At 40.8% G+C, this 26,280-nt stretch overlaps 1 protein-coding gene across 1 annotated transcript; it reads left to right on the top strand.

The window, feature by feature from the left end:
* The first annotated feature begins 56 nt into the window (after positions 1–56).
* On the top strand, positions 57–26,280 carry LOC131249791 (probable disease resistance protein At4g27220). Its single transcript, XM_058250552.1, has 2 exons — positions 57–1,427; positions 25,957–26,280. Exons 1-2 carry the CDS (start codon positions 57–59, stop codon positions 26,278–26,280), a joined length of 1,695 nt encoding a protein of 564 aa, XP_058106535.1.

The raw sequence follows: 26,280 nt of genomic DNA, 5'->3' as shown, positions 1-26,280 counted from the left end.
TTGTCACTGAAGAATGTGGTGGTTTGCCACTTGGAATCATCACAGTAGCTAGTGCAATGAGAGAAAAGGATGATGTTAGAGAATGGAGAAATGCACTAGAGGAGTTAAAATGCTCAACGACGGAGATTGAAGGCATGGATGATCAGGTTTTTCCAATTTTGAAATTTAGTTATGAACGACTTAAATTTGAGAGGGTTCAATCTTGTTTCTTGTTTTGTGCTTTACTTCCAGAGGACTATTCATCCTCTGCTGAAGAGATGGTAAAGTATTGGATAGCAGGAGGATTGATAGATGATATGAGAGACTGGGAAAAGGAACAAGACAAAGGCCAAACAATATTGAATGGACTGATAGATGTATGTATGTTGGTAAAGAGATCTGATAATCAAGTAGTAATGCATGATTTAATCAGAGATTTGGCTATCGGCATTATAAGGAAGAACCCTTGGTTTGTGGTGAAGGCTGGGATGGGGATAAGGGAATCAACTGGTCTAAAAGAATTTACTGAAGATGTTGAAAAAATCTCATTAATGAGAAATGAAATTGATATGCTTTCAGGCGAACCCAACTGCCCAAAACTCTCCACATTGTTGTTGAGAGAGAACCCTCTCTCAGGCAACATTTCTCATGGGTTCTTCAATCACATGAACAGCCTGAGAGTTCTCGACCTCTCTTTCACTGAAATTGAGTATCTGCCAGTATCAGTTTCAAACTTGGAGAGCCTGTGTGCACTGATATTAAAGTTTTGTAGGAGGTTAAGGGAGGTCCCATCCTTAGCAAAGCTCACGCATCTAAGGGTTTTGAACCTCTCTAATACTGGCATCAAAGAAGTGCCAGATGGGATGGAATCTTTGGTTAACCTCAAAAAGCTTCATGTTTCATCTACTGCAGCAGGGACAAATAGGATGAATGCCGTTGGTTGCAATTCCTTAGTGCTTCCTGATAGTATTATCAAGTTGAATATGCATGGATGCGATCTGTCAAGCTTACGCTGCCTGTCTCGTCTGCAATGCTTACAGACATTTAGCATCTCGTGGTGTGGCATGAAGTGGTTGTTGCCTGTAGGAGACGGCAACACCATAATGGCTTTACCCTCAATACAGTCTCTGTTTCTGGAGGAGCTTCCAAGCTTTAGGAATCTGTGTGAAGGAGTCTTGCTCCCTGGCTCATTTACACGCCTCAAATTCCTGAGAGTCAGCAGATGCCATGTGTTGGAAAATCTCATGTCACTTGAATTGTTTCAGCACCTCCAATGCCTCGAACTAATCGATATTGCAGAATGCAGTGAGATGGAGGAGGTGATACAAGGAGAAGTTATCGTTGAAGAAGGTGATAACAACAACAGCAACAACAATACCATTGTACTTCCAAAGCTGAGGTGGTTGTATTTATGTCATTTAGGGAAACTGAGAAGCATTTGTAAGCGGGTAATCATTTGCCCTTCCCTGATTAAGATTTGTATAGAGCATTGTTGTCGGCTGAAGAAGATCCCTCTTTCCTTAGGCCACTCAACATCTGTTGTGGAAGGAAATATCAAAGGAAGCAAAGAGTGGTGGGATGCATTGGAGTGGGATGATCCCAACACCAGAACACTCCTCTTACCTGCTTTTGAAGAAGAAGAAGACAAGGACGACGACGAAGAAGAAGAAGAAGACGACGACGAAGAAGACGAAGAAGAAAGAGGACACGAAGGACGTGGACTCAAAAGAAAAGCAGAGCAAGAACTGCAACATGTTGGTTCTACATCACGGCAGCGAGGATCTCCTCATTAGCATGGAGTTTGGCTTTGTATGTAATTTATTTATTTATTTTTATTTTCGGCCTATTTGGGCTTTTATGTTTTAAACAAGAGTCTGTTTGGCTTTCCGATTACAATGGCAAAAGGCTGTAAATGAATTAATGATTATTTAGTCTTGTAACTGTGTGGTGACATCACTTGCATTTTGACTGCAATGATGATTTTGTTACGTTGTTCATAATTGTGTGGTGACATCACTTGCATTTTGACTGCAACGTTGATTTTGCAATGTTGTTTGCACCATTCACAAAGCCTGGTGGGGCAAACCTTATGTCGAATTCAAACCATCCAATCTATAGGCTGGCTCTTGAACGAATAATAGCCCAAAGATGGAGGTGAAATCCACTCCAACTATCAGATGCATCAGCCCATGTTGGTCCCAAGGCCCCAAAATCAGCAATATCTGTAATTTAAGTGAACCACAAATAGTGTAATATGAGATGCCCACCCTCCAAACTATTTCTCTCTGATGTGTCCCACATAAATCACAGTGGGTCCACGCGTACTTTTACTGAGGCAGCTGATGATTGGAGTGGATTTCTCGTAATGGTGATGGACCGTGTAAACACGCAACGGTGGATGTCCCTGTCCCAACTGTTCCTTTTGGCGTGGCTTACCTGAAGCAGAAGTCAGATTGATTTTTGGGCCATGGGCCTATCAAATAGATGACGCAACTGATGGTCGGAGTGGATTGTACATACCCCCATAAAAATCAAGGGTGTGCGTCCCCATCTCAAATATTTCCCTTGGTGTGGCCCACCTGAGTCACAAATCTGCCAGAATTTTTAGGCCTATGCTTAACATGGGTCACACAACTGATGGTCAGAGTGGATTTTGGAAACGGTTGTGAAAAATGAAATGGAGATAAATGGGAAAATGAAAGATGGATAACATGGTGTGGGGTCTACTTCTGTGATTGTTATAAAATACTTTATCAGAACATCAAAATCTTCCAATTAGTAAGATCAGAACATTGAGCCTAGCAGGTACATGTTTTTTTTTTTTTTTTTCCCATTTGGTCATCACATGAATTCTAGACCATCCATTCCTTAAATGGGCCTCTCAATCAGAAAGATCTCATTAAATTGGCCCAACTCGCTTTTTTGAGTCAATCTATGAATCTGTACAGAAAAGGTAAGGCCAGGACCATTCAATTTCTGATTGAATTCGTTGAGAGTGCGATCAGGTCAGTGGATCCATGTTCAGAATCATCAGGAGCAGAGTACGTTATCAGAAAGACCAGATTAAAATACGAACATTCTACTGACGGTCCAGATCTGAATCGGTCTAGAAAGAGTAAGATTCGGTCGACTCAGTCCATCCAATTTCTAACTGAGTTGACTTGGTTGACTCTATGGACACTTGCTACTGGACGGTGATCCGTGGCCGCCACCATTATGTATATGTTTTATATATCCACACCGTCCATCCATTTTTCCAGATCAATTTTAGGGCATGGGTCCAAAAATGAGACATCCAAATCTCAAGTGGACCACACCACAGAAAAAACAGTGTTGATTGAACGCCCACCATTAAAACTTTGTAGACCCACCGAAATTCTTATCTGCCATCTAGGCCGTTGATAAGGTCTCACAGACCTGGATAAGGTAAAAACAAAACTTTTGTGGCCGCCAAGAAGCTTTCAGTGGTAGGTGTAGTGAGCACATTTAAGGGAGAAAGAAGAAGATAGTAAGGGTTGACATGGGGAACTTCCGTGGGTTCCATTATGGTGTATGTATCAGATCCACACTGTCCATCCATTTTTCCATACCATTTTAGGGCATGACACGAAAAGCAAGGTAGATCCAATGCTCAAGTGGGCCACACTATAGGAAACAATGTGAATTAGACACCTACCATTGAAAATTTCATGAGACCACATAAGGATCTGATATTTGTTTTTCCCTCCATCTAGTTTTTTGTGACCTTAAGAAAAGGATAGATGGCAAGTAAAACTCACGGTGGACCCTCGGAGGGTTTCAATGGGTAGTGGTCTAATCCGCGCTGCTTTATATTGTGTGGCTCACTTGAGATGTGCCACATCTTTGGTGCCATGTTTTAGAATGATATTTAAAATTAATATTAATGGATGGTGTGGATCTAACACAAATCATGGGAGGCTAGAGAAGTACCACGTGCCAAAAGTTGAATTGTGTAGCACTTAATTTATCATGGAGAGAAAATCAGCATAGCAAAGACCTTAGCATGCGCACATGTTTCTAACATATGGGTACTTAGTGAAGATAAGTCTCTCTCTCTCTCTCTCTCTCTCTCTCTCTCTCTCTCTTCCTCAGTTTTAATAAACCTACCTATTTTTTAAGTATTAGCAAAGAAAAGAAAACTGTATAAAAAAAATTTAAAAACAATTAAAATATTAACTTGTTATGTGAAAAATAAGTCGGTCCATAAGATGAGGTCGAACCAGCAACCAATATAACTTGACGAGCCAATGGTTAGGAAAGTCGACTTTTCTGAGAGCTGACTATAGGTCGGCACGACCATAGGTCGATACAACTATAGGTCGGGCCCCTGTTGAGGAATAGCATAGCAAGGCTATTAAGCCCCGTGAAGACATGGAAGGCAAGGGCTATTGAAGTTAGCGATCAGAAAGACATCACAAGCTTGCTTCGTCGGTATTATCATCGGAACGGCACCGACCTTCTGATAGCTTAGCCAATGTATCGCTAAGGAACTGCTACCTCTTCCATCTAACCTACTCTATAGGTCGGGCAAGTTCATCGATTCCCGACTGACGTTCGACCTTATCCAATGGAAAGGTCCGAGATCTCATCCGAGGGTCTCGGAAGGATAAGATCAGAATCCCAAGGATCACGGGAAGATCCCGATCCGTTAGGAATTCTAGTTCAATCCGTATCTAGTGAAACAGAAAAGATATTCAAACTGTGTGATCGTCACTCTCTTATAAATAGGGAGTCCCCTAATGGTGAAAGGTACATATATTGATATGTTCAGAACCCTTCACATTAAAGTAATCTCTACAAAGACCTAGATCTCTGACTTTGGCATTGGAGGGTCCCCTATACTAGCCAGGGTCTCCCTTGTCGCTCTTTGTGTAGGTACTCAGGGGTCCAAGGAAGGGTTCATCAAGAAAAAGCATCCACATAATTTAATAGAACTTTTGAGTGCGGATCGTGTGTGTTGAAGGCATGTGAAATTCCAGTGTTATAATTAACTTAAGTAAATTGGAATGACAACTCATAAAATAAACATGCTTTCTTCCTTGCAAGTAGATTAATGCTTGCTACACGACACAACTTTGATCATGTGGAACTTTTCCAAGCCTCATCATGAATTTTTGTTAAATCCACAACATACATCAATTTTTCCAAATAATTCTAGAGCATAGGCCCAAAAATGAGGTACATCTAAACCTTAATTGTAAATTACTTCACATAAAAGTAATGAAGATTGGACAAACTATCGTTGATACTTTCCTAACACCAACCTGAAGCTTATTTTCCATCTAACCTGTTCATAAGGTCACACATACCTTAATGAAGGTAAAACACAAATATCAGCTTGATTATAGCCTTATGTGGCCAAAGAAATTTTCAACAATAGTATCAATTGCCACTACTTATTTTGTTGTAGTCCACTTTAGCTCTGGATCTACCCTATTTGGGCTCATATCATGCAATGATATGAAAAAAAAAATAAAATGGAATATGTGGATCCAAGAAATAAATCATTGTATGGTCCACCTTTATTTATTTATTTATTTATTTTTATTATTATTATTATTTTTTTCGGGGGGGGGAGAGTAACTTGTTATTACACACCCATGTGAGTACACACCTCCATGTTAGCCACCCCCGCTAGGGATTGATACCAAGACCTCAATCATTGTCTGTTCCACTTAAATTTAACATATCTTTCTTCTTTTCCTTTGCTTGTGGTGAGTACATTTAAGAGAGAAAGAAGATCGGGAAGTGTTGATATCAACGTTATCAAATTCACTTTGTCCCTCCATTTTTCTATACCACTTTAGGGCATGAAACAAAAAATAAAGTAGATTCAAATCTTAAGTGGGTCACATTACGAGAAACTTAAGTGGGTCACATCACGGGAAACGGTGGAATTTAGACACCTACCATTGAAAATTTCATGTGACCACATGGGGCTCTAATGAAGCTGATATTTGATTTTCTCTTCATCCAGGTTATTATGACCATACGAGAAGGATAGATGGCAAATAAAACTCACGATGGACCCCAGTAAGGTTTCAGCGCGTAGTCAATCCACGTTGCTTTATGTGGTGTGGTCAACTTGAGCTTTGGATGAGCCACATTTTTAGCGACATGCTTTAGAATGATCTTAAAAAATTAATGAATGGTGTGGATCAAACACATAAATCATGGTGGGGCAGATAAATTCTACATGTTAAAAGTTAGGTTGTACTCTACGCTAGGAGAGAGAAAATCGGCACGTCATGCTCTAGACTGATATTAAAAAAATGATGGACCGTGTGGATCTAACACATAAATCCTGGTGGGGCCAGAGAAGTTCCGCATGTTAAAAGTTAGGTTGTATGGGGTCCTTACTCTTGCCCAGGTGGTAGACTCTCGGGAGTTCCTAACTCCCGGTCAGAGGTTCGAGTACCCATAGGTGGTAAAATTCCCAGCGTGAGTGTGTGGGGTGTGTGTGCGTGTAAATTTTTTTTTAAAAAAAAGTTAGGCGGTATGTACGCAATTCAACGGAGAGAGGAAGTCGGCATAGTGATGACGTGGATCAATGAGAAGTGATAGTAGTACCTTATCCGTGGAAAAGGATTGGCTACTCCCCCGCCACCGGCCCGGTGACTGGTGGTCGGTGCTCTGTGGGTCCCCCCCATGATGTATGTATTTCAGCCATTCTGTTCATCCATTTTTACAAATCATTTTATGGATTGATCCAAAAAAATGGGATGAATATAAATCTCAGGTGGACCACACCACATGAAAACAATAGTGATTGGATATCCACCATTAAAATCCTCCTAAGAACCACTCTACTGTTTGCTTGACAACCACTCTGTTGGTTAGGTCATACATGCCAGGTGACAATAATCAGCTTCATCAAAAATTTTTATGTCCCCCAAAAGGCTTTTAATGGTCGACCTCATTCAACAATGTTTCCTATGATGTCCATTTGAGATTGGGACATACCTAATTTTTGGTCTCATATTATAAAATGATTTGGAAAAATATATAGACAAAATGGATGAAACAAATACATCATGATGGGCCTACACATCACTGACCATCAGCCATTGGCTGGTGGCAGGGGAGTAGTCAATCCATTCTCCTTATCCGCGGGATATTTTCCTAGGACGGATTGCTTCCTACCTTCCTCGGACGGTAATCTGTCCAGGCAGGGCTTTGTAGGGCCCAATGTGACGTAAGTGTTTCATCCTCGCCTTTTAATTATTTTTTCAGATAATTTTAATTTGTGGAACAAAAAATAGACAAGTAGGAGACTTAAGTGGACCACACCAAAGGAACCTGCACTGATAGTGGCACCCACCGTTGAAACCTTTCTAAGGGCCAACGTGATGTTTTTTTTTACCATAAAACCTATTAATAAGATTATGTAGACGTGGATGAAGTGAAAATACAAATATAAACTTAATTCGAAACTTCTCCCACTCCCAAGAAGTTTTTAACGGTGGACGTTCAATCTCCACTTTGTGGTCCACTTAAGCTTTAGAGCTGCCTCATTTTTTGGTTCACTTATTAAAATTATCTGAAAAAAGCGTTAAACGGCGTGGATAAAACACTTACATCATGGTAGGCCCCACAGAGCCCTACCCGGACGGATTACCGTCCGGGCGGGGGTAGGACGCAATCCGCGTCCTTTTTCCTGTGCCCTCACGAGGGCTAAATTTTCATTTATCCTCGCGTGAATCTGAATAATCCCCGTATAGAAAGGGACGCACCCAAACACCATAGCCTTACAAGCGTAACCATCTACACGGGGGGCTCACGTGATGTATTCACACCATCTAATCCATCCATTAAATGTCTCATTTCAAAAAACAGTTAAGGGCCAATAATCATAGTGATCTGAAACAAAAGTAGGTACGACAAAAGAAAAGGCCAGGAGATAACGCTTACCCTTGAATTTAACAAGGTCACACATAAATCGCAAAACAACCTGATTTTTGGTACAACTCTTCCTCTAGCCTGGACGAAGGATATCAACGGACTGGATTCTATTTATACAACACGGTAGGCCCCCCACTCTAATCAACAGTGGGTATTCCGTCCCAGAATGCTGCATGTGCTATGACTCACTCGAATTGTAGATGTAAGCGTTTTGCGTCCGACCCGGGTCGGACATACATGTTTAAGCATCCTACTAGATCTTTGCCGGTCCCACCGGGTCGGACATTTAAGCATCCTACTAGAGGAAGTCGGCATAGTGATGACGTGGATCAATGAGAAGTGACAGCAGTACCTTATCCACGGAAACGGACTGGGTACTGCCCCTTGCCACCGGCCCAGTGACTAGTGGTCGGTGCTCTGTGGGTCCCCCATTATGTAAGTATTTTAGCCATTCTGTTCATCCAATTTTACAGGTCCCCCCATGATGTATGTATTTCAACTATTATGTTCATCCATTTTTACAGATCATTTTATGGATTGATCCAAAAAATGAGAGGAATATAAATCTCAGGTGGACCACAGCACATGAAAACAATAGTGATTGGATATCCACCATTAAAATCCTCCTAAGAACCACTCTACTATTTATTTGACATCCAATCTGTTGGTTAGGTCATACATGTCAGATGAAGTTAAAAAAGCAAAAACAAAAATCAGCTTCATCAAAAACTTTCATGTCCCCCAAAAGGCTTTGAATGGCCGATCGACCTCATTCAACAATGTTTCCTATGATGTCCATTTGAGATTGGGATATACCTAATTTTTAGTCTCATATTATAAAATGATCTGGAAAAATAGATAGACAAAATGGATGAAACAAATACATCATGATGGGCCCACACATCACCGACCATCAGCCATTGGCTTGTGGCAGGGGGAGTAGCTAATCCATTCCCCTTATCCGCAGGATATTTTCCTGGGATGGATTGCTTCCTGCCCCCCTCGGACGGTAATCTGTCCAAACAGGCCTTTGTAGGGCTCAATGTGACGTAAGTGTTTTATTCTCGCCTTTTAATTATTTTTTTAGATAATTTTAATTTGTGGAACAAAAAATAGATAAGTAGAGACCACACCAAAGGAACCTGCACTGATAGTGGCACCCACAGTTGAAACCTTTCTAAGCGCCAACGTGGTGTTTTTTTTACCATAAAACCTATTAATAAGGTTATGTAGACGTGGATGAAGTAAAAATACAAATATAAACTTAATTCGAAACTTTCCCCACTCCCGAGAAGTTTTTCACAGTGGACATTCAATCTCCACTTTGTAGTCCCCTTAAGCTTTAGACCTGCCTATTTTTTGGTTCACTTATTAAAATTATCTGAAAAAAGTGTTGAACGGCATGGATAAAACACTTACATCGTGGTAGGCGCCACAGAGCCCTACCCGGACGGAATATGGTCCGGGCGGGGGTGGGACGCAATCCGCGTACTTTTTCCTGTGCCCTCACGAGGGCTAAAATTTTCATTTGTCCTCGCGTGAATCCGAATAATCCCCGTATAGAAAGGGACGCACCCAAACATCATAACCTTACAAGCGTACCATCTACATGGGGGCCAACGTGATGTATTCACACCATCTAATCCATCCATTAAATGTCTCATTTCAAAAAACAGTTAAGGGCCAATAATCATAGTGATCCGAAACAAAAGTAGGCACAACAAAAGAAAAGGCCAGGAGATAACGCTCACCCTTGAATTTAAAAAGTTCACACATAAATATCAAAACAACCTGATTTTTGGTACGACTCTTCCTCAAGCCTGGATGAAGGATATCAACGGACTGGATTCTATTTATACGACACGGTAGGGCCCCCACTGTAATCAATGGTGGGTATTCCGTGTGCGGCTCACTCGAATTCTGGATGGAAGCGTTTTGCGTCCGACCCGGGTCGGACATTTAAGCATCCTACTAGATCTTTGTTGGTCCCACCTTGATGTATCGGTTTATCCACGCTGTCCATCCCTTTTCTCATACCATGTTAAGGTATGGGGCTAAAAAATGAAGCAGATCCAACTCTCTAGTGGACCACACTGGATATGACTCTGGCTTTTAAATGCAACTTGGATTAATGGATTGTGCATTTAATGCAAACCAAGCTTACATTTGGTGTGGTTCAGTAGATCGCTGGATCTGCTTCATTTTTTGGGCCATACATTAACACGATTTTAAAAAATGGATGGACGGTTTGGATGAAAAGATACATTATGGCGGTCTCCCACACAAATCTAGTTGGACACTTATTGGTGGCAGCGGTCCGACGCAATGAGTTTTCGTTCTGGATGGGCTGATTTATGGGGCTGGTTTTTGTGAGGCAAAGCATCTTATAAACGAGTTGGATTCCATGAACATATCACTGGGCCCCACATCTGGCCGGTACCACCAAGTTCCCTCCATGTACGGAGATGTGTAACTTGGGAGAGTATGAACGGCTGAGACTGGCATCAAACCATCATGGGTTCGTTGCGACTAACAAATGAAGTCAACGATACATCCCCCCTTGAATGCACACTTGCTTTTGCCGCCCACCAAGAAATTTCACAGCACCATCGATCCACATCTAAAAGTCATCATCAGCACTAAAATCGGGCTACGGCTAGTTTCATCACCAGAGTGAATTATTGTACGCTGTAGCTCTTTTTCTTCTATTTCTTTTAATTTTTTTCTCTATTTTTTCTTCTTTTAGTTGCACGAAATATTCTAAAACTTCATAAGAATTTGAACAATCACTGACTTGTGACTATTATCTATTTTTCTGAATATTTCTATTTCACAGAAGTCGAGTTGCTTTTGAAAGTCTTTAAAGAGAGCCTTCAGCTGGGTACATCTCCCTTCTTTTCTTTTCTTTTCATTTTTTTTTTTTTTTTAAGTAGATATGATTTTATTTTGGATAATGGTTAGATCTTCTTAACCCATCTATGATGTTTTGATGGGAAACAAATAGGTATCTGACACCATGATGGTTAGGCATCTCAAAAATCAGACATCCAGCCATCAGGTGGTCCACACCACTAAGAACAATGAAAAATCACCTAAAAACCATTCTAAGTGGTCTCGCCTCACCTGATGCTTGGATTGACATGAATTTTAGGGGGTCCCATCATCTTAGTGGGGCACAGCTTTTGGATGGTTTGGATGCCATGCAGTTACCATGTGGACCCCACCTCATGATTATTAGAAACTCAAATAAGGGGTGCTTAGCTGACAAAGAGTATTTCCACCAGCTGGGGGTTATCTCCAAATCTGGAAGAGAAATCTTCCCCTAGCCATGGAGATGGATCTTTGCTGTTTTGAATGAGAATATTCTATTGCGATGAATATAATTCCTCCTCCAACTAGGGGTTTCCATGCAATTTAATAAACATCTCATGGCATTGGACATAATTCCCATCAGATGCGGTTCTTTGCAATTTCAGCAGTTCTTTGATTTCTAAGCTAGTGTAAGATTACTTTAGCTTACAAATTCATTTTAGTTAGTTTTTAGAAGTTTTTTTTATAATCTTTTAATTTTAAAATATTTAAATTAATAAGGTTATATTTTAGAAATGCTGATAAATAGCCGCCTCGTAGACTTTGAAGGGAGTTCGTGAAGGGAACGGATTGGCTACTCCCCCTGACAGCAGCCATTGGCTGGTGGTCGGTGCTCTCTGGGGCCCACCATGATGTATGTGTGTCATCCATGCCGTCCATATATTTTTATATATCATTTTATGATATGAGAATAAAAATAAAGTATATATCTATCTCAACTGGACCACATGACAGGAAACAGTGTTGAATGAATTTTGACCATTAAAAACGTTTTGGGGGAGATTAAAGTTTTGGATCAATCTGATATTTATTACTTCTCTTCATCTGGGTCTTTATGACCAAATCAACAGATTGGATTTAAAATAAACAGTACAGTGGACCTTAGGAGGATTTTAATGGTGAATATCCATTCATTATTTTTTTCCTCTGGTGTGGGCCACCTAAGATTTTTACCCTATAATTTTTTGTATGAAGACATAAAATGATCTGTAAAAATGGATTAACGGAATGGATGAAACACGTACATCATGGTGGGGCCCACAGAGCACCGACCATCAGCCACGGGGCTGGTGTCAGGGGGAGTAGCCAATCCGTCTCCGTTCGTGAAATCGGATTGCGTACTGAGTTACTCAGTGGATTGCGTACTGAGTTACACTTATCTTACTGAGTAAACTCTGTTGGGCCCACCGTGAATGTATCTGGTCTATCCACACCGTCCATCCGTTTTTCCATATTATTTCAGGGGTTGAAACCAAAATTTAAGCATACCCAAAGATCAAGTAGACCATAACATAGGAAATAGTTGGAATGATGAATTCCACCGTTGAAACCTTTCTAGGGCCCACAATGATGTTTATTTCTCATCCAAACTGTTCATAAGATCACACAGACATGGATGAAGGGAAAAAACAAATACAAGCTTGATCCAAAACTTCTGTGGCCCCCAAGAAATTTTCAACGGTAAATGTTCAATTGACACTGTTTGGTATGGTGTGATCCAGTTGAGTTACTCAGTACGCAATCCTCTTCCGGAGTTCGTGACTAAAAACATCATTAAAGTATGAAAAAGACATATTTGGCCCGACCATCCTTTCGATTTAATGATTACATCATGCTAGAAGGGGACGCGGATTGCGTCATACCCGGCCGGTATCCAGCTGGGAACGGGTAGGAGCTTTGAGTAGCCACCGTAACGTATGGGTCTTATCCACACCGTTCATTTATTGTTTCGTATCATTTTAAGCTCAAAATTGAGGTAGATCCAAGGCAGATGTGGACTACACAATGGGGATTAAAATCTCACCGTTGGAAACTTCTTGGGGGCCATAGAAGTTATGGATGGAGCTGATATTTGTTTTTTTTTTTTATCTTCATCTAGGTTTATCATAACTTTATGAATAGGTTGAATGGCAAATAAACATTAGGGTGGATCCTAGAAAAGTTTCAACAGTGAGGATCATTATCAGCGCAGCTTCCTGTGGGTGGTCCACTTGAGCATTGGATCTACCTCATTTTTTGGCATTATAACCTAAAATGATTTATTTTATTTTTTAAAAAAGGATGAACGGTGTGGATAAGACCCATATATCATGGTGACCACTCGAAGCTCCTGTCCGTTCCCAAGCTGGAGACAGGCGGGGCAGGACGCAATCCGCGTTCGTGAAAAGGGAGTGGTCATCCAGCAGATTTGATGGGGTCCACCTTTATCTATATGTGTGATCGACACCGTCCATCTATTTTGTCAACTTATTTTAGGCGATTAGTCTAATAAATGATTCAGATCTGAAATGCATGTGGACCCCACCACATGAAATAGTGGTGATTGAATGCCCACCATTATAAACTTCTTAGGCTCCAATGAAAGTTTAGAATCATGCTGATATTTATGTTTTCCATTTATTCAGGTCTGTGTGATCTTATGAATAGGTTGGATGACAAATAAATATCACTATGGACTGGGAAAGGTTTTAATGGTGCATGTTCAATGACTACTGTTTTGTGTGTTTGTGTGATGAGTGATGAGCTCCCTTGAAATATAGATCTACTTCAAATTTTGGCTCATGCCCTAAGATGAGTGCGGAGAACCAGTAGCTGGAGTGGAAAACACATGCATCATGCCCTAAAAGAGCAGAAACCGTCCATGTTGAACGCATATGGATCTCTGGAGGCTTCGCGCTTCTCCTTCGCAGAAGTCATTGCTAACAAAACAAGCTATTTTTACTGCACAATATAAAATTTAAGGTGCAGAACTTCTTTGGACCTACCATGATTTATGTGTTAGATTCACACCCTCCATCAAAATTTTCAGATCATTTTAAAGCATGAGCAAGAAATGAGGCAAATCCAGAGCTCCATTGGACTGCGCCACTAAAAGAAGTCGGAATTGAAAAATACTATGATTGAAACCTTCGTAAGGTAAACTGTGAGGTTTATTTGACACCTAACTGTATATAAGGTCACAGGGACTTGGATGAAGGAAAAACACCAATATTAACTTGATCAAAGCCTTATGTGGCCCCAAGAAATGTTTAACATTAGGCAATCCAATTCCTATCACTTCTTATAGTGTGGTCCACTTGTTCAACGGATCTACCTTACTTTTGGACTAATATCCTTAGAATGACTTCAAAATATGGATGGATAGTGTGGACCTGAGAAATAGGTCATGGAGGGCCAATGTAAATCTCACTGAGAGAAATTCTATTGCTTGCTGGGTGGCACCGGCACATTCCGGGAAAAGAGAAGAAAATTAGGAAGTGTTGGCATGTGAAGTTTGAGCCCCATCATGATTTATGTATCATATCCGCACCGTCCATCTATTTTTCCATATCATTTTAAGGCATGAGATTAAAAAAAAAAAAAACAAGTCCAATGTCAGTCTCGAGTGGGCCACACTACAAGAAACATTGAGAATTAGATGTCTATTGTTGAAAACTTTTTGGAGCCGCAGGAGGCTGTGATTAAGCTCATATTTGTGTTCTCCCGTCATCCAAATATCCAGGTTTGTGTGACATTATTAAAATGTTTGATAAAAAATTAACCTTATGTTAGATCATAGGCAGGTTTCAACAATAGTCATTAAATATTCTCTGCTGCTTTTTTTATGTGATCCATTTGCCTCATTTTTGGACTCATCCTCTAGAGTGTAATGGATAAATTGATGGAAAATGTAGATCTAACACATAAATTATGATCAGGCCAGAAAAGTTCCACACAATAAAAGCTATGTTGTGTCGTAAGCAAACCATTGGGAGAGAGAAAAATCCGTTCATTTTGGACAGCGACTGCTTCCTACCCCCGGTCTGGAGGGGATCTGTGGGGACCACCATGATGTAATTATTTTATCCATGCCGTTCATCATTTTCCTTAGGTAATTTTAATATATCATCTATAAAATTAGGCCGGTCCAAGCTTAAGTGTATCACAAAGTGAGGATTTAAAGTACACCATTAAATACTTCTTGGGAGCTGGAGAAGTTTCAGATCAAGCCGATATTTGTTTTTTCACTTAATCCATGTCTAAATGACCTTATGAATAGGTTGGATGGTAAAAATATATCATGGTGGGTGTCATTATCAGTGCAGTTTCCTTTGGTGTGGTCCACTGGAGCTGTGGACCTGCTCATTTTTAGGATAAAACCTTAATATGATTTGAGAAAAGTGACGAATGGAGTAGATAAAACACTTACGTCATGGTGGGCCCCACAGATCCTGCCCGGACGGATTACCATCCAGGCGGGGGTAGGACGCAATCCCTGTACGTTCATTTTGGGAGCGGGTGGGAAGCGGATTTCCTGCTAAAGCCTTTATGAGGAAGTTCCTATCTAGAAACCTAAGTGAGGCCCACCGTGATGTTTGTGAGAAATCCACTCCGTCTATACATTTTGTAAGCTCATTTTAGGACATAAGGCCATAAATGAGCCAGATCCAGAACTCAAGTGGGCTGAAAATGTGAGGATTCAACGTTCACAATGGAAACATTCGTTAGGCCATGGAAGTTTTGAATAAGGCTAATATTTGTGTTTTCAGTTCATCCTAGTAGGAATGACATTAGGAACTGTATGGATGACATGCTAACATTACTGTCAACCCAGGGAGGTTTCAATGGTAGGAATTTTTTACCCACATTTTCCTTTGGTGCAGCCCACTTGAGTCTAGGTCTCAAGTCTTAAAATTATCTCACAAATGGATAGACGGAGTGGATTTCATGATGGCCCCACCTAAGTTTCCTGGGACGGAACTACCTGCTAAAAGGGTTTTGCAGGAAATCTGCTTCCCCGCTTATGTGTGCAGTGGGCGTGGATTGCGTACTACTCCCACGAGGACATAGATGGACGGTCCTGGTAGGAACTCCATGGGGCTGACCATGATGTATGTATTTTAGGAACTCTCTGGGGGCTGACCATGATGTATGTATTTTATCTACATTGTCCATTTATTTTGAAAGATGATTTTATAGAATGAACCCAAAAAAGGAGGCAAATGGAAGTCTTTAAGTGAACCACACTACAAGAAGCAGTGGTGACCATGATGTCCATCGTTGAAACCTTCCTAAGGTCCACCTTTATGTTTACTTTCCATCCAACCTGTTAATAAGTTCAAAAGGACTTAGATGAAGGGAAGACAAATATCAGCTTTGGCCTAAAACTTTTGTACCCCCATGAGATTTTCAATATAAGCATTCCGTCCTCCCTGATTCTTGTGGTGCGCTCCACCCAAGCCCTAGATCTTCCTCTTTTTTTGGGATCATGCCCTAAAATGATATGTCTAAATGGATGAATGGCGTGGATAAAATATATGCACCAATGTGGCCCTACAGAGGCCCTATCAGATCATGTTCATCATGTAGGCCCAACCTTTGATGTGGACCATTCACTATATCGAACCACCTTGGTCTTGTCTTCAATGTGAAAAATCCATCATGTGGAGCCTACCTTCTTTGTGGACCATCCAACTTGTGAGGCCCACCTTTGATGTGGGCAATCCATCATGCGGACCCCCTTTAATGTGGACGGTCTATCATGCAAGGCCCAACTTTAGAGTGGGTCATCCATCATGTGAGGCCCACCTTGAATGTGGGTCATTCATCAATAAGGCCAACCTTAGTATGGATCATCATGTGGGGCCCACTATCAATGCTATTATCCATCATACGGGGCCCACCTTTACTATTCACCACTAATCATGTGGATCCCACCTTTAATGTGGACTATCTACCACGTGGGCAGTCAATTATGCCCACCTTGGATTGATGTCGGTCATTCATCATTGGCACTTTTGATGTATATCGTCCATTATAAGGGGCCCACCTTGATGTGGATCATCCATCATGTGGGACCCACTATAAAAATAAAGTTTCTATCATGTGTGGCCCACCTTCGATGTCCACCGTCCATCATGTAGGGCTCACCTTTAATATGGACCGTCCATTATGTGGACCCCTCCTTTGATGTGGGCCATCCATCATATGGGGACCCCCATCATGAGGGGCCAACCTTTGATGTGGACCATCCATTATGTGGGCTCGCCTTGATGTGGGTCATACAACATGTGGGGCACACCTTCGATGTTATTATTGATCATGTGGGGCCACCTTCAATATCAACTGCCCCTCACATAGAAGTCACCTTTGATATGGACCATCAATCATGTGGGGCCCACCTTCATTGTAGGTCGTCCATCTTGTGGGGCCCACTTTGGATGTGGGCCATTCATCATCAGGGGCATACCTTTGATTTGGACAATCCATGACGTAGGCTCACCTTGACGCGGGGCCCTTCCTTTGATGTGGACCATCCATCGTGTGTGTGTTGATGCCAATTCAATCAAATTGGACCACTTGGTGTGATCGAGGGTTTAGATTAGGTTTTCGTGTGCGGGTAAAGTGTACGAATGTGCCAAAGTCTACTTGACTCAAAGTTGGATTGAACTGCAGGTGTCCCCTTGCGTTGAGTCGAATAGATTGGAAACTAGGATCAAAGATCTAGTGTCCTCTCAACACCAATATTTGTGCTTTTGTTCAGGCGATTTGTGAAAGGATAAGGATTAACCATTCTGAATTGATTCTTTTTGCCTTATGATAATAGAAGTGAGTTTACAGACTTAATGATACATGGAAAGGCGTGATGAGGACAATCACCGTCTTCCTTGAACAATAAACACCTTGAATTCACAAGGTTATCTTGAATCCACAAGATTAGTTTCTTGAATCTACGAGAGAAATGAGGAATTTTGAGATTTTTTTTTTTTATTGAAAGTTAATAAATTAAGTTTTCAAGCTTAAATACACCTAAATAAACCGTAAGACACAATTAGAAAAGACTTAAACAAACAAGGAAATATAAAACTAAAAACATGGAAATATTCTTTGTCTGTCGTCGATCGATTGATCGGGTCATATCAATTGATCAAAGTGGCCCAAGAACGTTCATAAACTAGATCAAATGAATCATTCGAGTTTTGATCGATCAACCTGACCCAATTGATCAATCGAACTATGCAGAATTTTGTTCGATCGAACGAACTATGTTGAATTTTTTTTTATTTCCTTTCGAGCTTCTTCTAGCCCATTTGTGTTAGGAACATGCTTGATTCATGTCCTACATCATATCCCCTTCACTTGAAAAAAAAAAAACTCATCCCTGAGTTATCTTCTGGCTCCAGTTTATGATATTCGTACATGTCCGCTATATTGAACATGCTTGAGATCTCCATGCCTTAAGGAAGATCAATGACACATGCATTGTCATTGATCTTACGAAGTATAAGTATTGGCCTGATTTTCTTATTCTTTATCTTATTGTGTGTTCCAGTCAAAAATCTCTCATTGCGTAGATGAACCATGACATTATTGCCCACATTAAACACCTTTGGACGCTAATGTGTGTTAATCATTTCCTTGTATTTGTCGTCGGATGCTTGCAACTTGACCTGAACATCAGCGTGTATGCTTATGATTCGGTCCACCATATGTTCTGCAGCAATGCTCACACTTGGAAGCTTGGGTAATGGAACCAATTCAAATTATACTTAGGGCCTGTGTGAGAGCGAGGATTTGGAACCCCCTAGATTTGAAATCCTCCTATTGTGTTTGGCACCCATGATTTAAAATCAACTTTAATCCAAAAGTAGCTATGTATAGTATATATGAAAGGGTTTATTTTAATTATGAAATCAACTTTAATATCTCCAATTAGTGAACATATATAATGTTTGACACAATGGTTGTAATAAGCCCGCTAAAATATATACTTTGCCCCAAAATGATGAAATTCAAAGTCTCGGATGGGCCACAAGCACAAGATCACGTTCAAGTAACTAAACAATGATTTTTAATTGTTGATTTACATGGACAATGCTTTGATGGTGCCAATGATCGTATAAAGTAATTATAGTGATGCATTTGATAATCTAATGATTTTGGGATATCATTAGTGGGCCATGTGTCCGATAGATTACACATGCAACTCTTGAAAGGATTTCAGATGTAATCCAAGCTTTCACTGTGGATTTCAAACCCCCTCTTTGAGGGGATTTGAAACCCATGGGGTTTAAAATCCTAGTTACTTTATGGTGCCAAACAACCAAGGGATTTGAAATCCCCTCAAATCCATGGTGCCAAACGACTCCTTAGGGACTCATCCATATAAAACTTTAAATAGAGACTTGTCAGTGAAATAGTTTTACATATTGTTGAACGCGAATTCCGCCTATGCCAAGGCAAAATCTCATTGCTTGGGCTTATCTCCCTAAATGTATCATATAAGAGTCCCAAGTGTACGATTCACCACTTCAGTTTGCCCATCTGTCTATGGATGACATACACTGCTGGACTATATCTTGGTGTTAAACCGCTTTCACAAAGTCCTCCAAAAGTGACTAAGGAACTTAATGTCATGATCTGAGCTAAGGTGATAAATTTTAGGACGACAAGTAACCATAACGAACTTCGTGGAACACACGACTGATTTCCATTGAAAAGGAAACCATCTTGAATATGGAGGTCATTGGATTGGCCCTCTTGGCATTTAATCCACACGTCCTTGATGGCATCGTCATCGGCATATAGATCCTTGAGTTATTCAAACTTGACAACCTCATTGCTCGTGGTGACCAACAAGGCTGGACATTGGCTAAGTGCATTAGCCACCTTGTTCAGCTGCTTGACCTTATGGTTCAGCACAAATGTGAATTCCTGTGAGAAAGAAATCCACCTAGCATGCACATGGTTAACATTGGCTTGACTATTAATAAATTTGAGGGACTGTTGGCCCATGTACAATATGAATTCCTACTAAATCAAATAATTCCTCCAATGTCATAATGCTTGAACCACTGCATACTCATACGTTGACCATTTCTTACGAGCATCACTAAGTTTCTCATTGTAGAAGGTTAACGGCCCATCCTTTTAAAACAACACACTCCCAATACTAATATACGAAGCATCACATTCAACTTCAAATAATTTATCAAATCCATGAAGTATGATGATTGGAGTAGAGGACAACCTCTGCTAAATTACATCAAAACTTCAGTCAGCTTTGTCAGTCCACTAAAAATGTTCATTCTTCATATAATAAGTGATCGATGCCATGATGGTATTGAACTTCTTCACAAATCGACGATAGAACATCGCCAACTTGTGAAAACTTTACACTTTAGGAATGTTCGTCGGAATCGGCCATTCTTTGATGGCTTTGATCCTCTCTTCGTCCACATGGATGTCCGTAGACGTCACAACAAAGTTCAAAAATAAGAGGCTTTCTGTGAAAAAAAAAAAGTTGCAATTCTCCACATTGAGATATAACTTGTTCTCTACAAGCACTTGAAGCACCTGTCTGATATGCCCCACATGGTCTGCCTTGCTTTGATTGTATATTAAGATATCATCGAAATAAAGCGCCACAAATCACCCAATGAAAGGTTTCATAACCTGGTTCATCACCTTTATAAATGTGCTAGGAACATTCAACAGTTCGAAGGGCATGACCAGCTATTTATATAGACCCTCATTGGTCTTAAATGTTGTCTTCTACTCATCACCCGACTAAATACGGATTTGATGGTAATCGCTCATTAAATCCAGTTTGGAAAACAGTTTCGCCCCTCTAGCTTCTCCAACATATCGTCTAGCCATGGTATATGAAATTTATACTTTATGGTTAATTTATTTATTTCTAGGCCGTTGATACACGTACGCTAACTCCCATCTTCTTAGGTATCAATAGAGCCAGGACAATGAATGGGCTCATTCTTTCTCGCATTAGTCCCTTATGGATCAATTCTCCACTTGTCCTTGCAAAATATCACTCTTTCGGACTCATCCAATAATGAGGACAATTAGGTAAGCTAGCCCCTATGACAAGGTCAATATGGTGTTGTATATCGTACATGGGAGGTAATCCATCGGGAAGTTCACGAGCTAGATTGCCTTAAATTCTCGCAACAATGATTTCAGTTTCTTAGGAATAATTGTGTGCTCTACCTCTTCACCCTTCACAACCAATGCATAGCCTGTTCCCATTTCCTTGGACTCCTTTACAAAGTCTCATAGGGTTAAGAGAGAACGTTCCTCCAGCTTAGAAGCTTCGGGTTGCTCATCCGGGTCTATAGGAGCGAGTATGGTTTTTCAACTATCCTTGACGAGAATATATATATCTCACCCTCTATGAGTAGTATCATAATCTAATTGCCACGCCGACTGAGTGATATATGACAAGCCTCCATGTCAACTACATCACATACTGCTTTGTCCTTATAATATTTACCAACTGAAAAAGAAATAGTGTATTGTTTAGTTACCTTCATCTCGCTGGCCTTCTTAATTCAGTCGATTGTGTACGAGGAGTGATGTTTTTTCGTCTTTAACTTCAACTTCTCCACCATGACTTTGGATATGATATTTTCTCTGCTTACATTGTCTATGATCACATCACAAACTTTTCAATACACCTTATTCGAAAGATGTCATGTCGTTGTGAGTGTACCTCCTTCTTTGGCCTATACAATGACCTCCTTACTACTAGAGATTTATTGTGATTCTACTAAACCCAATCCGCTTCGTCCACTTCATTATTCTCAGTGTGTTCTACTTCATCAATCTCTGGGTCTTCTTCTACATTTTAGCATTACCATCATTAATGGCTAGGTTCGTCACTTACTATTGAGGACACATGTTTGATAGGTGACCTGGATGGCCACATTGGTAACAATGGTCTGGCCTTAGCCGACCGTAGGAGTCCAGGATAGTGATAGGACCAACAGTAGTGGTCACTGCTCTTTGGGGTCTCGCTTATCTGCTACCCGACTCTCGATTTGCAGGTGTAGGAGGTTGATGACGCCCCCTACAGGTTCTTTCCCCTTGGCTAGTGTGGTCCCTATGAAGGGCCTATAGTGGCTACCCATTAGTAGGATAAGATTGCGTATTGGAACATTCAAGCTACATCTTTGCTTAAGTGGCTAGTTTGATCACTTCATTCATCATTCAAATGGACTGTGTCTAAACCTGATCTTAGATTGCAACACGTAAACCACCGATGAATCAAGCTACTTGCTACAATTCGATGTCAACTAAATCAGTTCGCACTCCTGAACGGTGCAATTCCTCCACATAATCTCTCACCATTTGGATACCTTGCCAATAATTTTGGTATTACTAGAATGATACTTGACCGTAGTTGCTGGGGAGGAATTGTGCATGTATTAGCTATTTTGTCCACCGTCTCATGTAAAGTGGCGCCTTCATATGCCTCGTCTGCGCAAGTTGAAGCTATTCCCACCAAGACAAAGCTTTGCCCTTCAACTTATAAGCTACAGGTTTAACATTTTTTTCTGAAGGGATGTCCATGTAGTCGAAGAAGCGCTCGACTTCGACTAGCCAATCAAGGAAGTCCTCGATGTGGAGTTGGCCATTAAAGATAGGAAGATTGAATTTTATCCTGAATTCTCGATCTGTCTAATCTACTTGATCGCCACCTCGCCCGGGGTGTCAGAGGATTATGTCATCGATATCTTCGTCACTGGATTCCACATTCTCAAGTAGAACTTTATGATTCATCGCTGGCATCGCCTTGCGATCAACATGATTGCAAATTTTAGCGACTACTGAAGGTGAATCATCGCCATGTACATAGAGTTTCCCTAAGGCCTATGTCACGCCTCAAACTCGGAAACCAGTCTCACAAAATTCCCGATCACCGAATCTGATGCCGACAGCCTCCGTAGTACCCTATTCTCGGCTCCTAGCGTCTATACGCCAGATTCCGATCCTGAGATCCTATAAGGAGGATTTTTCAATATACAATTATCTCGTAAGAAACATAACCACAAGTTTACCCAAATCACAAAGGCAACATCATCATCACATATCCACTAATATAAACATTTGAATACGATACTGAAAGGGAAATACATATGTCAAAATCAAAGCTCCAGGAAACTGCTGCACTCTCCAAGCTCAACGCTGCTATAACCTAACGCCACCTGCACACATCTATCGTTCATAAGCTTATAGAAAGCTTAGAGGGTAGTGAGAGTGTGTGTACAAGGTAAGTGCCAAGTATGCAATACAATGTCATAAATCATACAATATCGGAATAAGTGAAAATATTGACAAGATCATGAATCATACGATATCAAAGTGAGCGAAAATATATGGTAAGTACATGACTGCCATCAGCCGTACCAAGGCTATGCGATGCAAGGCATGAATGCTAACGGCCATATCAATGCAGAAACATGGCAACCTAAAATACTATATGCCACGGATGCAATGCAATATGCGGTGCGAATGAAATGACCATGCTGGAGTGAAGTCGGGATGATAGTACATAGTATCGCTGGCTATGGGGTCCATCACAAAGGACTTCTATCCAAACCAGTCTCATACCTAAATTTAGATAGTCAGACTCAATGTAGTAGACTCCTGATCTTAGGTTAGTCGCGCACCCCAACCGAGATCATTGCTATTACAAAAGTACACAACAATTACTTAGGTACCACCAGCCCGAGTGGATAGTGAATGAATGAATGAATGAGTATACACTACCTGTTCAATAAGTCCACGTATCAGTACTGTACATCTCTGGGATCATCACCGGGGTCTAGTACACTCCAAACCAGATTATCGCCCCATCACGCGCAACTGCCGATAATAGATCGCGAGTCACCAGAATTCGACCGAGAGGACCACGGAGGCCTACGGAGCGGTACAGGCTAGGATACGGGTCTTATAGCTCTCCTCACCTAATAAAAATTTCATCCTCAAAATTTACATAACAGACAAGGGAAGAGAAAACATCATCAAGTATATATGATAAGACACAATTAATATACAAAAGGATGAAGATAACGCTCTTTAATCTCAACCTCGCCCTCCCAAGACGCATCATCAACATTACGATGATCCAACTAAACCTCGAATCCTGGATCAGAAATGATCACAACTAGAATACTATGCAGCCTCATAATATCAACGGTAGGGAACTATATCAGAAAATCTCTAAGTTATTTGAACTTGGAGATCTAACCATTCTAAGTTCTTAACAATCATAGAGTGCAGGGTAGCTATTAGCAGATATGTGATGTTATCTTCAGGTATTCCCAAGTTATGATCTGATACCATCTTCTGTCCCGCCCCAAACTTGAAAACCGGGCTCACAAAATTTTCGATCACCGAATTCGGTGCCGACAGCCTCCGTAGTACCCCATTCTCGGCCCCTAGCGCCTATACGCTAGATTCCGATCCTGGGATCCTACAAGGAGGATTTTCAAATATACAGTTATCTCGTAAGATGCATAACCACAGTTTAGCAAAATCACAAAGGCAACATTATCATCACATATCCACTAATATAAATATTTGAATACAATGCTGAAAGGGAAATACATATGTTAAAATCAAAGCTCCGAGAGACCGCTGCATGCTCCAAACTCAACGCTGCTGCAACCTAACGCCACCTGCACGCATTTATCATACATAAGCTTATAGAAAGCTTAGAGGGTGGTGAGAGTATGTGCACAAGGTAAGTGCCAAGTATGCAATATAATGCCGTAAATCATACAATATCAGAATAAGCGAAAATACTGACAAGACCATGAATCATACGATATCAGAGTGAACGGAAATATAATAGTAAGTCTATGAGTGCCATCAGTCGTACCAAGGCTATGCGATGCAAGGCATGAATACTAACGTCCATATCAATACAAAAACATGGTAACTCAGAATATTATATGTCGCGGATGCAATGCAATATGTGGTGCAAATGAAATAACCAAGCTGGAGTGAAGTCGAGAAAATAATACGTAGTATCGCAGGCTTGGGGTCCATCACAAAGGACTTCTATCCAAACCAGTCCCATACCTAAATTTGGATAGCCAGACTCAATGTAGTAGACTCCTAATCTCAGGTTAGTCGCGTGCCCCAACCGAAATCGTTGTCATTACGAAAGTACACAACAATTAGTTGCGCATCACCAGCCCGATCGAGTAGATAGTGAATGAATGAATGAATGAGTATGCACCTCCTACTCAATAAGTCCATGTATCAGTATTGTACATCTTTGGAATCATCACCGGGGTCTAGTACACTCCAAACCAGATTGCTGCCCCATCGCGCGCAACTGCGATAATAGATCACAGGTGGCCGGAATTCGACTGGGAGGACCGCGGAGGCCTATGGAACGGTACAGGCTAGGATACAAGTCTTACAGCCTATGTTATGTAGTTGATAACAGCTTGCAGCCCTTGCATGACCTGGTGATTCTCCCGCTGCACCGCCTCAAAAGTTATGGCTATTAAAAGATAATTGCCTGGAGCACTGCCCATGGGATTGTTGCCCGATCCGTTGTTAGAAGTCATCGATCCGAGAAAAAACCTTGCTCTCATACCAACTGATGTAGTGAAAGGCATGACGATAATGATCATCGCCTTCCTTGAAAGATAAACTCTTAAAATCCATAAGGCTCTCTTGAATCCACAAGAGAAGTTTCTTGAATCCACAAGAAAAATGAGGAAATTTTGATTAATTTTTTTTTTCAAATTCAGTGAAACAAAACAACTTTTCAAGCTTAAATATCCCTAAATAAACCTCATTACATGACTAAAAAAGACTTAAACGAATAAGGAAGTAAAAAACTGAAAACACAGAAATTTTTGCTGCCCGTCATCGATCGAGTTAGATTGATCGATTGAGATGGCCCAAAAATTTCCAGAGACTAAATCAAATAAATCATTTGAGTTTTGATCGATCCACTTGACTCAATTGATCGATCAAACTATTTTTAAAAATCCATTTGAGCTGGATCGAGACTCCGAGTTAACCTAGCCCAAATGAACATTGAGTCTTTTTTTTTTTTTTTGGGGGGGGGATTTGTAAACAAATTTTCATGAAACTTGGTGCAACCAAACATGCCCTAATTTATTCTTTAGGCTCAATAAATTTTAGTTTTACATTTCCAAGTTTCTATTATATGAGGCTATGGAATTCATTTGGGAAACTGCCAAGAATGCAGGAGTGGCCATGGAATTCATATGGGAGACTGCCAAGAATGCAAGACTGGTCGTGGAATTCATCTCGGATACTGCCAAGAATGCAGGAGTGGCTATGGAATTCATTTGGGAGACTGCCAAGAATGCAGGAGTGGCTATGGAATTCATCTGGAAGACTGTCAAGAATGCAAGAGTGGCTATGGAATTCATTTGGGAGACTGCCAAGAATTCAGGAGTGGCTATAGAGACTGCCAAGAACGCATGGGCTCAATTCAACTACTATAGAAGCCTCTAA

Source organism: Magnolia sinica, chromosome 6 (assembly GCF_029962835.1).
Source record: "Magnolia sinica isolate HGM2019 chromosome 6, MsV1, whole genome shotgun sequence".
Taxonomy (NCBI): domain Eukaryota; kingdom Viridiplantae; phylum Streptophyta; class Magnoliopsida; order Magnoliales; family Magnoliaceae; genus Magnolia; species Magnolia sinica.
This window is presented reverse-complemented; position numbering and strand designations above follow the sequence as displayed.

Bases quoted from the DNA above. Each gene is read 5' to 3' on its own strand.
- LOC131249791 (XM_058250552.1), top strand. From the start codon at position 57: ATGAGAGAAAAGGATGATGTTAGAGAATGGAGAAATGCACTAGAGGAG. The intron at 1,428-25,956 runs GTAATCATTTGC...TACATTTCCAAG, and splicing joins TGAGAAGCATTTGTAAGCGG to TTTCTATTATATGAGGCTAT.